Here is a 13,360-nt window from a genome sequence, read left to right as displayed (position 1 = left end):
AGTGCTCATTGTGAGCACCTCAGGAGCTTTAGGAGGTGGGTACGACACCAAGCTGAAGTAGTATGGTATTCCAAACTGCAGCTCCATGACCCCCTCCATATGTGTCCCAGGCATTTAGTGTCTGTTGTGTATGTATTTTTGTTGGTATATTGGGTATATATGTGTCTATTTATATACGTATGGGCATATTTAACACATACATCTGTTAAGAATAAGATACAGCTCCTCAGGAGCATAACAAAGGCCATAGTGGGTGAAAAGGGAATGAGGTGAAAGAACACTGGAAAGAGAAGGATGTCAGAAATCCAAGAGGACGTGAGTGTACGATCTGTGCAGTCACACTTTGCCTGGAATATTTGCTGGGGAATTACAGCACAATATTTAGAGACAGAGATACGCTGGTTTTTTGGTGGTGGTGGTGTTTGTTTGAGGGGTTTTTTTAGTTGACTGATAAGGCTGAAAATGGTCTTTCCGGCATCCAAGTACTTACCCAGGCATAACATCAAACTTATTCATCACATAACACACTTCTGTAATAAAGTCAGTGTCATGTGTATGTATGCAGGCTGGGGGTGCTTCCGTACCCAAGTGGCTGCCTTAGGAAGGGCAAGTGTTGGAATGTCTTCTTAAAACAATACAGTAATTCATGTAGGCAAACATGTTTTAAGTTGGAAAGATACAGACTCTTCCTCCACAAGTATTTTATTATAATCAGCAGTAAAGACTAATACATTCTTTCAGATATAAAGTCTTCCCTGAAAGAAATAAAGGTTCACCTTCTCTGGGTGGGCTGAACAGAACGCATGGACGCGTGCCCTGTTCTGGGGACAGGCACAACAAGCATTTCTTACATGAAATGTTAAAGCATAGAAGAGGCATCCTGGGCACATTGGTGGATATTGTCCAAGTCTCAGTCCTTGACTGCTGTTATCTATACAGAAGGTATCCGAAGGCCACGCTTTGGAAAGCCCCATTTCACAACACATGATCAAACATGAGGGGTGAAGATCAGGTCTTGGTGATGTCAGCTGGAAACCTGACTTCTATGGAAGAGCCTTTTGCTCAGAATGCTCCCAGGGTTGTGATTTCCAACCAGGGGAAAAAAAAAAAAAAAAAAAAAAAGAAGTGGTGAAAGGAGGGGTCCCTGGTGCAGCTGAGCAGAGTTCCTCTTTCGTAGAAGAAAGAGTGCACCAGAGCTGGGGAAGACCTCAGTCTCCTCTTGATTGTGACACATCTGTGAGCATGAGGAGTGTGGTCCTTCCAGCCTTCACAGTGCGTGCCCAGTACAGCTTTAAATGTCACCACACAGTTCCTTTTTGAGGTGTGACACAAAGATATGTTTAGGCAGTGAGATAACGCAGAATGCTTTTCTACGGAGAGGATTTTAAGTCCCTAAGTAATGGTAGCTGCTTTTCAGACTTCTTTAACAGCCTGGGAATGTTCATCATGAGACAACATCACAACAATTTACTGGGGACTTTCCTAGATGGCTGTGGGACTTAGAAATACACCCACAGTTGTTTGCATTTGTGGAAAACTGCCTGATGAGCAGTTCTCAAGCCCGAGCTCTTTGTTGAGACAGATCGCTTGGGCTCTGTACCTCACCCAAACTTTTCCCTCTCCCATAGCCAAGACCACGTGGTGCTGAGGTGAGCAGGTGGGTGCCAGGGCTGCTACCTCCCGTGTGGTCCAGGAGCGCGTGATGGCCATCTCCTGGCTTCTGTCTGAAACAAGAGCCAAGCAAGCAAGCACAGTGCAAGGTAGTATCACAGAATGGGTGCATTTAATTTCTTGTATGTGTTCTCCTAAATGAGATTGACTTTCTTTAAGCAGGTAGTCATAGAAATGAGTTTTATATAAAGGAGCATAAACATTGTTTTATTAGGAGAGTCACGTGAGCATACAAGCACTATATGTGTATATATATGCACACACACACCTGTTTTATTATATGTGTGTATGGGTTTCTATAAAGCATACAGTGCTTGGTTTAACACTTCATGGTATTCTGTTCCTCCTGTGCTGGGAAAAGGGGCCTTGGCTGCAGAAAGGGCACGCAGCTCTACGCTGAAATTCAAGAGGGTGTGCACCACTGGGTGTCATCAGCCCAATCATGAGACAGGGAGTGGTGGTGGGGACAGACTGCACAGCTGAACTGAAGGCAGCATCTGGCTTTCTGGCCAGAGATAAGTAGGAAGCAAAACTGGCATTTAAGTTTAATGAAGATGACTTGAGCGAGGTGGTGCTCGGAGGAACAAGAGAGAGATGGAATAACATGAGCAGATCAGCGGTGTGGCTGAGCCTGTACAGAAAATCCACCGTGGTTTTTGTTGTAGGGACATCTGCTAAAGTTATCCACCCATTTCACTTGGTTGCTTTTGCACGAGGTGCTGCATTCACCCAGGGAGGAGCACAGCATGGTCAGTCACAGCCAGTCTCGGTGGTGAAGTGGAGCCTGATGTCACCCCGGCAGGTGATGGAGTGTTGATGGCAGCTGATGGAGACCTGCAGGCAGGAGCTGCTTGATGAGAGGCTGTTGGGTTTAGTTGATGCATGCACTTTCACATGGCAACATCATGGTGCCATACGAGGATGGGTATCCTGGTGTGAAACGGGGAGTTCCAGGTATGATTTAAAGAAGAAAGTTAGTATGAAAATAGAACTGCTGGAAAGCCCAGGCAGGTCCCAGCTCCCCCTATCAGCAGAGGATGTGCTGCCAGGTGTGGCCATGTGCTCCCTGCAGGCCAGCAGCACCCTCCCACTGCAGCCACTCCCCTGATGTTATCTTGGTGAGTGCCTGCAGCTGCAGGCATCCCTCATCTGATGGCAGCAGCATGGTGCTGGGTGCAGGCACATTTGCACCGAGAAGGATGTCAGGAAGGGAGCAAAAACTGTGGCAATGCAGTTACTGATAGGAGCTGATAAGAGGAGGGATGAAATGTTCTCAGTGAGTTCACACGAATGAGGTGAGCAGCAGGAAACATACATGTCTCTGCTGCCACACAAACGTGCTGACTGAGGTTGCCTTATGCAATGAATGCATTATGCAATGAATGAAATGTAGAGAAAGTGCTCTGTGCCCATGGGGGAGGTTTCTGTGATCGTCTCATTGCCCCATTTTCACACTTCTGCACCAGCTGTGGAGCAGAGCACCAGGAGTGCCTCCATGGGAGCGGACAGAGCGGAGTAACACCTCTGCTAGGGAGCCCCTCCTTGCAACCCCTGATCCTCTGCTGGACAAACTCACAGCCACCAACCTCATGTGCATGGTGGCCCGGCTCCCAGCAGGCTGTGTGCTGGGGCCCACACCGGGCTCCTTCACAGTGCTCAGACCATAAATTTCCCTCACTTACTGCCCATCAGCTCTTCCATGTCCACTGTAATGTGCTTTTTGGACACAGGCTCCTTTCAGGCCAGCACCGAGGTTAGACTGCTGGGAGCAGGGCTCAGGTACCCTGCAACCTGAGGCCCTTCCAACCTCAGGTACATCCCTGCAGTCACCTGTGCGCAGGTGAAGCTATTGTCATCCAAAAGATAACTCATGCACACTTAAAGGGCTGTACACGCCTGTATTATTAACCTTCAAGCAAGAAATGTTACTGCCTTCAAGAACGAATTCTGTTAATCAGAAGTGTCATTAATGAAACTGCTTTAAAGTTAAGCAAAAGAAAGCTGTTTTTTCCTCCTCTTCATATCTCTGTGCATATCTCTGTCCCTTCCAGCCTCCAGTACAAGACCAAGCACCATGAAGTTTGGTTCACTTGTGTCCAGCCCTGTAGTCCAGCAGCTTCAGAGCGGAGCCGTGGAGTTCCTTGGGTCACACCAACCTACTCCTTGCTGCACAGGTTTTGATGGGAACCAGATGCCTCAGGGTTCCGGTGAGGGTCGTGTGTGATCTGCCCTTAGCAAGGCCCCAGGACCAGCCTGGTTTGGCTCATGTCCCAGGTCCTCAGGTTTCAGGCAAGGTCATCCAAGGTGGTGGAAGACTACCATCAGTCCCTTTTATGGGAAGGGTGGGGTGAAGATTTCCTGGACAACATTGCAGGGAACCATGCTCCTCCTCCCAGTGCCACAGAGGGGACCAGGGTCTGCTCACACGGTGCCCTTACCACCCATGCCATGCAGTGCATGGTGGAGGGACAGCAGCAAGCTGCTCTTCATGCCCGCAGGGAAGGAGTTGCAGGCAGCAGCTGGGTTGGTGCTGTGTTGGCTGTGCAAGAGCCGCTGGTTCCAGGCAGAGAGCGGTGGGGTCTGGTCCTACTCTGCAGCCCGGCCCCACTGCTGCTGCAAGGAATGGTCCACGCACTACCAGATGGAGAGAACAGGAGGGTCATGCCGTTAGACAGAGCTGGAGCCGGGTGGCTGGCTGTTGCTGTTGCTCTCAGAGGGGGTCTTGGCGGTGGAGGAGGTGGCCATGGAGCCACTGTTCCTGAAGATGCGAAGAAGCCTCCTCTTATAGCCTCGGAAGGCGAAGAAGTAGATGATGGGATCAATGCAGCAGTTGAGGTTCATGAATGCCACGGTGACTTGCAGGGACATCTTGAAGGCCTGCTGCTCACGGCAAGATGGCTGGTAGAGGATCTTCCTGACCATGAACTGGACGATGTTGATGTGGTAGGGGCTGAAACAAAGCAAGAGAGCCAGCAGCACCACCAAGATGACCGTGAAGGCCCGGTGGTGGTGCCCGTTCCTCACAGTCAGTGGGTTCTCCTTGGCGGTCTGGCAGAGCTTGAGGTTGATCTGCACATAGCACACCAAGATGATGCCCACGGGCAGGAAGAAGCCAAGCACGCAGGCCACCAGGAGCAGGTAGGGCAGCTTGGGAATCTCCTCGAAGTTGAAGTACTCCATGCATGTCAGCTTGTCACCCATCCGGCGCGTCATGGGCCGCAGCAGCAGCGGTGCCGTCTGCAGGAACACCAGGAACCAGACGAGGGCGCAGACAGCCCTGGCACAGCTGACCCTGCGGGTCCTGCCAGGGTGCCTGATGCGCACCACAGCAATGTAGCGGTCCACGCTGACACAGGTCATGAAGTAGATGCTCACGTAGGTGTTCATGTAGAAGACGAAGGCGGTGACCCGGCAGAACCAGTCCCCGAAGGGCCAGTTAAACTCCAGGACATAGTAGGCGATCCTGCCAGGCAGCGCCAGTGTGAAGAGGGCATCGGACAGAGCCAGGTTCACCAGGTAGAGATCAGTGGAGTTGAGTTTCTTCTTCCTGCGCTGGAAGGTGATGCAGAGGGCCAGGATGTTGCCGCAGGCGCCGAACACCAGCAGGACAGTGTAGAAGAGGGAGAAGGTGACCTTGGCGGAGAAGTGGTGGTTGTGCACGTTGCAGCTGCTCTGGTTGGAGGTGAAGTTGGCAGGTGGGAGCGTGGCCACCACTGCAGCCATTTTGGAGCGTCTCGTGAGCCTTCTCTCTGAGGACAGGAACAGATGTAAAACCCCAGCAGCGGGAGCAGCACCCGCAGAGTTGTCTCTTCATGCTCCCTGCCACCCGCCGGCCTGCCCCTCATGTTCCCTCCCCAGCAGCACACAGCCCGAGTCATTTGGAAAAATGCATCTCTCGTGATTTCGGTGTAAGCAGCGCAACAAAGGCTGTGACTCATTGTCTTCTTTCTGCTTCTTGTCACCATCTTTTTTTTTTTTTTTTTTTAAACATCCAAGCAATACCAGAAAGGATGGCAGCGTGTGGGGAGAGTAGTTGCATCTTGTGCAAACAAGGTCCCGAACTCATTATGTGGCGGTGAGATCATTGATTCATCACCACAGGGGCAATGGGGAGATTCATTGAGGAAACAGCCAGACAGAGATGGGGCTGGGGGAGCTCTGGGGGGCAGGCATGAGTGGCAGGGAGCAGAAGCAGAAACAGTATATTCAAAGAAAAGAGAAATTCCAGCCATCCTCATGCATACAATGCCCCACGCCATGCAAAGATGCGAGCGGAGCACTCCCTGCTACCAAACGACACACCTGCCTTCTCCTTGATGTGCTTTGGGCTGTGGGTCAGTGCCTCCTCAGTCCTCCATCACACTGCTCCATTCCAAACAGCCCCATCCATCCGCATCCCATCCAGCCCTGTCTGTTCCCTTCCAATCCATCCGCATCCCATCCAGCCCTGTCTGTTCCCTTCCAATCCATCTGCAGCCCATCCAGCCCTGTCTGTTCCCTTCCAATCCATCTGCAGCCCATCCAGCCCTGTCTGTTCCCTTCCAATCCATCCACAGCCCATCCATCCCAGTCTGTTCCCTTCCAATCCATCCGCAGCCCATCCATCCCAGTCTGTTCCCTTCCAGTCCATCCGCATCTCATCCATCCCAGTCTGTTCCCTTCCACTCCATCCCTATCCAATCCCGCCCCTCTCCATTCCGTCCATCCCTGTCCATTCCCATCCCACCCTTCCCTGTCCTATCCAGCCCCATCCATCCCCACCCTATCCATCCCCTGCAGCCACCGCTCACCTTCTGCCGCTGTTGTGAGTTCGCGTCCCGTGTCCTGTTGCTCTGTGGGCACGCAGCCCCACGCTACCTCCCACTCCTTATGGCTGAGGTGTGAACAGACAGAGAGACGCAGACACGCTGACAGACACGGGCGCACACCCGCCCCGCTTCCCCCTCCTCCCCTTCCTCCTGCCCTGGCTCAGTGCAGACCCTCCCTGCAGGGCTCCTGCTGTGTGAGTGAGCGCCTCTCGGTATTGGCTCACGCTATAAAAGCACCGGGAGGTTTGGGCTTTTTTTTTTTTTTTTTTTTTTTTTTTTTTTCCCCTTCTTAGATTTAGTAAAACTGTGTTCTCGATAGGCTTTTTTTTTTTTTTTTTCTTCCTTTCTCGATGTATGAGAGGTATTTGGCTGCTGCGGGGTTATTCTTAGTAGAAGCAGATAAATGACTGTACCTGCGCAGCAATCACTCCTGACATCTCAGCCGACTTTGGGTTTTACTCTGAAAACGTCCGTGAGGACACAAAATGCAAGTGAGCCAGGAGAACAGCTCCAGCCCTGCTTCACATGCTCAGCCCCTTGGCCGCAGAAGCCCGATGGGACCCCAACAAAGCCTGGACAAACTCCAATGCAGCCTATAGTGTGGAACTTCCCAGGCTGCCCCTCACTGCATTTCTGGGGGCAAATCTCCCTCTTTTGAGGAATGGGGAAACCATCAGGCTTTGCTTCTTGAGACACAGACTGGAAGTTAGATAATTTGCCCTGAGTGGAAGAATATCTTTATTCTTAGGCTGCTGCTGGTGGGATGGGCTTCCCCATGGGCACCATTTACTAGAGACTGCTGGAGCTTTCAAATCCCAGGAGGATTTTATTCTCAGTGGTTTGGGGTTTTTCCTTGGTGGCGGTGATGATCTGGCTTGTTTTCTTTGTTTTCTTCCTTCCAAAAACTCCCAGTTAGCTAGGAAATTCCCACCAAGGGGCATTCAGGGTGCTACTGGAAAACACTGAGGCCAAGAAAAGTCGAGGTTAAGGTCACAGTTAAACTTAAATTACCCTTCATTGCAGTAAAGCTCACCCAATTCTTTAATTGCATAATATTTGTAATGCTCTACAACAGAGAGGCATTAAACTCAGCACTAATCTATGTAGTTGTGGATGGTGAGTCATGCGTATAGAAATTACACAGTGAATGGTATTGCCATGAACCACTATGACTAAAAGACTAATAATGAAAAATTGCTTGCAACCATCTGTGAATGGATATACTTCTGTTGCTCAGGGGTCTATATTGCTTGAGGGGAAGGGTCTGCTGTGGAAACAATATTCCTCAGTAAGACAGGGGCTTTCTACCTGCGCAGCTGGCAATAGTTAAGCCACTCAAACCTGCATGGTTCTCAGCTGCCCTTGAGCTCCTCCATCATGGCAATGCCCAGGGTTCTCTTGAGTGTACACCCAAGAGCAGATATGGGACTGACCTTTACCCAGCATGTTGCTGGAATGCACAGTGGGCTATGAGGTACCCCATGCTCCCACCGAGGTCACCAGGGTGAGTGCTGCCTGGCCCAGGAGAGGTTTCTGGCTGCATTCCTGGTGCGCCTATCAGGAGAGGTTTCTGTGGAAAACCTAAAAGCATCACCCCCAGGCCAGACCCGCTACCCTCGTCCATCCCCAGGGCTGCTTGATGGGTGCAAGAAGGCACCACAACACCAGGATGGTGGGCAGAGGCCAAAGATCTCCTGAGGGAAGGAGAAGCCAGAGGAGGGATGGGCTCTGCTGGCACCACCAGCCTCAACCACAACCAAGGAAGCCCAAAGGTCCCACAGTTTCTTCCACGGTCAGTGCACGTATGCTTGGGAATAAGGAGGGTGAAAGCAACGAGCTCCACCTGATTTTATTTCTTTTCAGTGCAGAAGAAAGGAAGTGGCTTCTGTGCAAAACACGCTCCTGCCCTGCATGCAGCAGGTGCAGCCTGCAGGCGTGCAGCCCAGCCCCACCCGCTGCATGGCCCCACCAAGCCCCGCCATGCTGCACCCACAGCTCCTTCAGACCAGAAACCTCTCTCTGGTGGAGCTCCTGCTTCTGAAGCACTCACAGGGTGTAGGGCTGATGGGGCCTGGCAGCTCCAGGGCAGCCAGAGATGCAGGGCACACCATGCGTACGGCCCGCTCAGTATGGTTCAATGTTGGTGTTACTCACCCTCCAATCCCCCTGTCATGCAAGGCTCTGGACATGAGGGCATGCCATGAGGGCTGCAAGCTGGCCCAGGTATTCTGGAGCTCCCTGGACCCCCTCTTCAATCCTGGAGGCCTTTACGTATGAGCTTTGTGTTGCCCAGTAGAAGGGACTGCCAGTGACTCCTCTGGGAGCTGATTCCTCAGGCCAGTGTCACACATGTCACCATCACTCAGCCCCTCAGGGCTGGTCTGTTTGTTCCACTCATGTTTGGCTCCATCAGTCACTGCAGTAGATTTCATAGAATCATTGAATTGTTAAGGTTGGAAGAGGCCTCTAAGATCACCCAGCCCAACCACCAGCCCATCCCCACCATGCCCACTGACCACGTCCCTCAGTGCCCCATTCACACGGTTCATGAACGCATCCAGGCACGGTGACTCCACCATGTCCCTGGGGCAGGCTGTGCGTCGCCACTCTTTCTAAGAAGCAGCTTTTCCTAATATCCAGCTGACTCACACTAGAGCCCCTGTGCTGTCCCACCAAGAGCCACCGTTATCTCCCTCTTGTCCCACAGGATGCTGGGCCTTGCTCCTCAGGTGCAGAGCCCATGGGATCACTGGGGAGAGCTTACAAAGGCCTCATATGTGAGGGCACCAAGCTTGCTGCACTTGTGATCCCCATACCCAAAGCAGTGGTGCTGGCAGAGCCTGTTCCAGGGCCCGAGGCTGAGCAGGCAGCGTCCCCTCCTTCCAGGGGTGGCAGGAAGCTTTGTGCTTTCTTTCCATTGTATCATCACCTCTCCTGGCTTCCTCCCCACTTAAGCTGTGGCTGCTGCTTTTGCCTTCAGGTGCAAAACATTGTCAGGAAGCTCGGGGTTTTAGACATAAAATCTCCCATCCAGGTGCTTTTGGTTTCAACGCAAGAGGCAGGGATTTTCCCCTCTGGGTGCCCGGCTGTTCACCTGGTGGGGAGCAGGACCACAGAGAGAACAGCTGGTTTTGGCAGCAGCTCATCCACTGAGGGCAGCAGCTGTGGGGGGAGGAAGGCATATGGGAGGCTTCAACTCCAGACGATGGAAGCTGCAGAACCTACATTGAGATTCTTACAGCTCTGTGAAGAAAATCTCGAGAAAATAATTGGGTATTCTTGAAGCTTGATCTCATCCTAAGCCTTTGTCGGGATAAACACGTCACGAATCATGCTTCAGGGGGATGAAATGTACTTCGGGAGATGACACCGAAGCCCCACACAGTGTAGAGGACCGCTGAGGGGCAGCACACAGCTCTGCTCAGGTCCACTTGGCTGCAGGAGGTGTCCCAAGGCCCAGCAGCGCTCAGCCCTGGGCCTGTTTCCCTGAGACATACCCGGGAAATTCGCATTATGAGGCAACTTCCTCTGCTGAGTGTGAGCGGGGCCGGTCCCACGCCGCCCCACTGCTGAGAAGCTCCATTTTGATTCTGCAGGAATGAGATGAAAGTTGTCTGGCTATCTGATTTCTGTGGTTAAAAACAATGTATAAACGTGCGTTAAAAAAAAAAAAAAAAAAAAAAAAAAAGCAATCAAGAGGCGGGTTTGGAGATCAGAGGTCCTATTTTTATCTGTTTTTCCTTACAGCAGGGCCGCACACGCTGTGCGTGCACACACACTTGTAGGGTGCAGCTGTGGCACCAGCGAGAGCAGCGCAGTGCTGGAGAGCTGGGCTCCGCTTGCTGGGGAGCGGCCTGCACTGGGCTGAGGCCTGGCTGCCTGGGTGTGGCACGGCACATGGGCTTGCCAATGGCCTGTCCTAACTTGTGAAACGCGGCTTGAAAATGGCTTCTTGGTGCCTTGCTGCGGGTGAGGGGCACCTCGTAGAATAATAGAATCGTCTGAGTTGGAACGGACCCTTAAGGGTCACCAATTCCAACCCCCAGCAATGAACAGGGACGCCCACAGCTAGATCTGGCTGCTCAGAGCCCCATCCAGCCTGACCTTAAATGTCTCCAGGGATGGGGCGTCCACCGCCTCTCTGGGCAACCTGTTCCAGTGCCTCACCACCCTTGGCATAAAGAACTTTTTCCTTATATCCAATCTTATGCTACACAGTGGATCCCAAATGGCCCAGAGCTGGCGGCCACGTCCCTCTGAGCACCCTGCCTCACCAAGGTGCTCTCCCTGAGGGGCCTGTGCCTCCCTGCAAAACCACAGCCCTGTTGTTTTTATGTCTGAAAATGGAATGTTTCTCTTGAATTACAGTGGGAGAAATTGCTAATCTGTTTTTTGGTAGAATTTCCCAGCAGCATTCATCCCCTAGCTGTGTTTCCACAACAGCCCCAACCCAAACAATACCTGCTGGGCCGAGTTGTACAGAACCGAAAGACGTCACATAACAGAAAGTGCTGGGGAAGCGTAACCACAGAGCGTGCTGCAGCCCAACCTCCTGCCCTGCTCCCAGAGCAGAGGATGCTCCTGTTTGTGCGTGCGTATGTGCACGTCTCACGTAGGCTTGTACCCAGTTCTGGGCTCTGCAGTGCAGGAGAGATGCGGAGTTACTGGAGAGTCCAGCAAACAGCCATGAGGATGATGAAGGGGCTGAAGCGTCTCCCCCATGCGAAAAGGCTGAGAGAGCCGGGACTGCTCAGCCTGCAGCAGGGGAGCCTCAGGAGAATGCTATTAATTATCTTTCATTAATTACAATATTGTATTAATATTAATGATTAATTAATACATGAAGGGAGGGTGCAGAGAGGATGGAGCTCTTCCCAGCAGTACCCAGTGCCAGGACAGGACAAGAGGCCGTGGGCACAAACTGTAGCCCAGGAGGCTCCCTCTGAACACCAGGAGCAGGTGATGGAGCACTGGCACAGGTTGCCCAGAGGCTGTGGGGTCTCCTCCCTGGAGCTCTCCAGAAGCCGCCTGGCCATGGGCCTGGGCACCCTGCTCTGGGTGGTGCTGCTGGAGCAGGGGCTGGGACACAGGGACACAGAGGGACGCAGGAAGGCCCTGCCCGCCTCAGCCAGCCCGGGGTTCTGGGATCTCCAAACAGCAGAAGATGTCGTAAGGAGCTGAGAAAGTGGGAATGGAGAAGCACTTTTAACCCTCCACAGTAAATGGAGACCAATATTTCTGGGTGTGTCCTCAGCTTTGCTTTTAAATTTCTCCATGGAGGGCCATATTCATGCAACTAACACATTGTAGAAAGCTGCAAGAGAAATTGGCTGTTAGTTCTCATGGGTGACAAAGGCTCTGGGGGGGTTGTCTTTCTTACCTACACTATTTTGTAACCTCAGAAAGGCTGAAAGTCATTGGGGGTAGAGAACAGAGATGATCTGGCAATCTTAAGCTGTGTGGCAAAACAAGGTGAGAGTCCTCCCCCAGTTAAACAATGCCAAGTCCTGCGTGGGTCCAGCATTTATTTCTCTGCAGATCCCTTCCCTGGCTGGGCTGTTGCCCTGCTGACCACCTCCAACAGACAGAGTACTTCATTCAGCAGCCACCACATCCCTTCTATCCCTCATGATTCTGTGCATCTACCCAAGAAAATATCCTATTTTAGCTACACTGATTTTAAATCTATACATTTAATCAGATTGTGGGTTTTTTTTTTGTTTTTTTTTTTTTGGTAATGCCTTGAACATCTGGATTACATTGAAGGATTTATTTTGCAGTCTGCAGATGATGCTCTTCAGGGCTTTACTTGTAAGACCAGACAGATAGATCTTAAACCTTACCACTTTAAACAACCACTGGATTTGGTCATTTCCACACATTCATTACACACCTTCCCTTCTCCCTGCTCATCTCCTGAGCCCACACTGCAGCTGGTCTCCAGCCTCGTGCTCCCGGGAGTGTGGTTACCGAATGATTCCTTTCATAGTGGGATTTTAGCTTCCTGGCCTTTCACTCTCTGCATGTGTACTGATGTTTTAGCTGCTAACGCTTACTGAAAGCACTGGGCTCTCTGAGGTTGTCTGCAGCAACCAGCGCTGCGCTGCGCTGCTGTCGCACGCCTCATTCTGAAACACTCAGTTGGAGGGAAGCGTTTGGTTCTTCACACCCCCGATCAAAGCCTGACCTCAAGGTTGTTTAAAATCGTGGTTACTTTTAAATAATGTTCTAATGAAGGAACGGGTCCCCATCCTCACGCAGCTACGGTACCTGCACTGTTATGGCATCCCACGTGTTCTTTAGCAGTGCCCAGCGTTGTCGCGTGCCCGGTGCAGCGTCACCTGGGGCTGGCACCTCTGCAGAGGGCAGCAGCATCCGTGCCCTTGTGCATGGAAGGCTCTGCCATCACAGCCCTCCCGTGCCTATGAGCTCGGTGCTGCTGGAGGGGAGCTGGGATCGCTCCGGGTGCCGGTGGTCAGCATCATGATGGGCCGAAGCTGATCTGGCAACAAACAGGAATCACACAGAATAGTTCGAAAAGGACAAGAAACAAAGGGGGTTTCTGAGGGAAATTTGAAGGGGACAGTAATTTCCCATCTCTCCAGAGCTGTAGTCATCTGATTACTTTGGTTGGCCTTGACCATTGATTACTAAACATGGAACTTCACATGAGATGACCGATGTGCCTGTTTAGCACTTTCTAAACACACATCTAATCAGGCTGTGACAATAGAGTCATTGTCCTGATCTGACATGAGCACCAACTTCTAGGAAGGATAAAATCAGTACTTGCTAGAAATGAAGATAATATTGTTTCAGCAGCTAGCCTTACCCACTCTCTGGAACGTGCAGATAAGGATCACAGAAGCATAGAATCATAG

At 51.6% G+C, this 13,360-nt stretch overlaps 1 protein-coding gene across 1 annotated transcript; it reads right to left on the bottom strand.

The window, feature by feature from the left end:
* Positions 1-1,084: 1,084 nt before the first annotated feature.
* On the bottom strand, positions 1,085-6,561 carry LOC431250 (G-protein coupled receptor 183-like). Its single transcript, XM_025146750.3, has 2 exons — positions 6,462-6,561; positions 1,085-5,420 (listed from the first exon to the last, which is right to left on the bottom strand). The coding sequence occupies exon 2, from the start codon at positions 5,392-5,394 to the stop codon at positions 4,339-4,341; it is 1,056 nt and encodes a 351-aa protein (XP_025002518.1). The 5' UTR covers positions 5,395-5,420; positions 6,462-6,561; the 3' UTR covers positions 1,085-4,338.
* Between the last annotated feature and the right edge of the window lie 6,799 nt (positions 6,562-13,360).

This window comes from Gallus gallus, chromosome 1, assembly GCF_016699485.2.
Source record: "Gallus gallus isolate bGalGal1 chromosome 1, bGalGal1.mat.broiler.GRCg7b, whole genome shotgun sequence".
Classification (NCBI taxonomy): domain Eukaryota; kingdom Metazoa; phylum Chordata; class Aves; order Galliformes; family Phasianidae; genus Gallus; species Gallus gallus.
The sequence above is the reverse complement of the archived record's forward strand: the minus strand, read 5'-3'. Positions and strand labels throughout refer to the sequence as shown.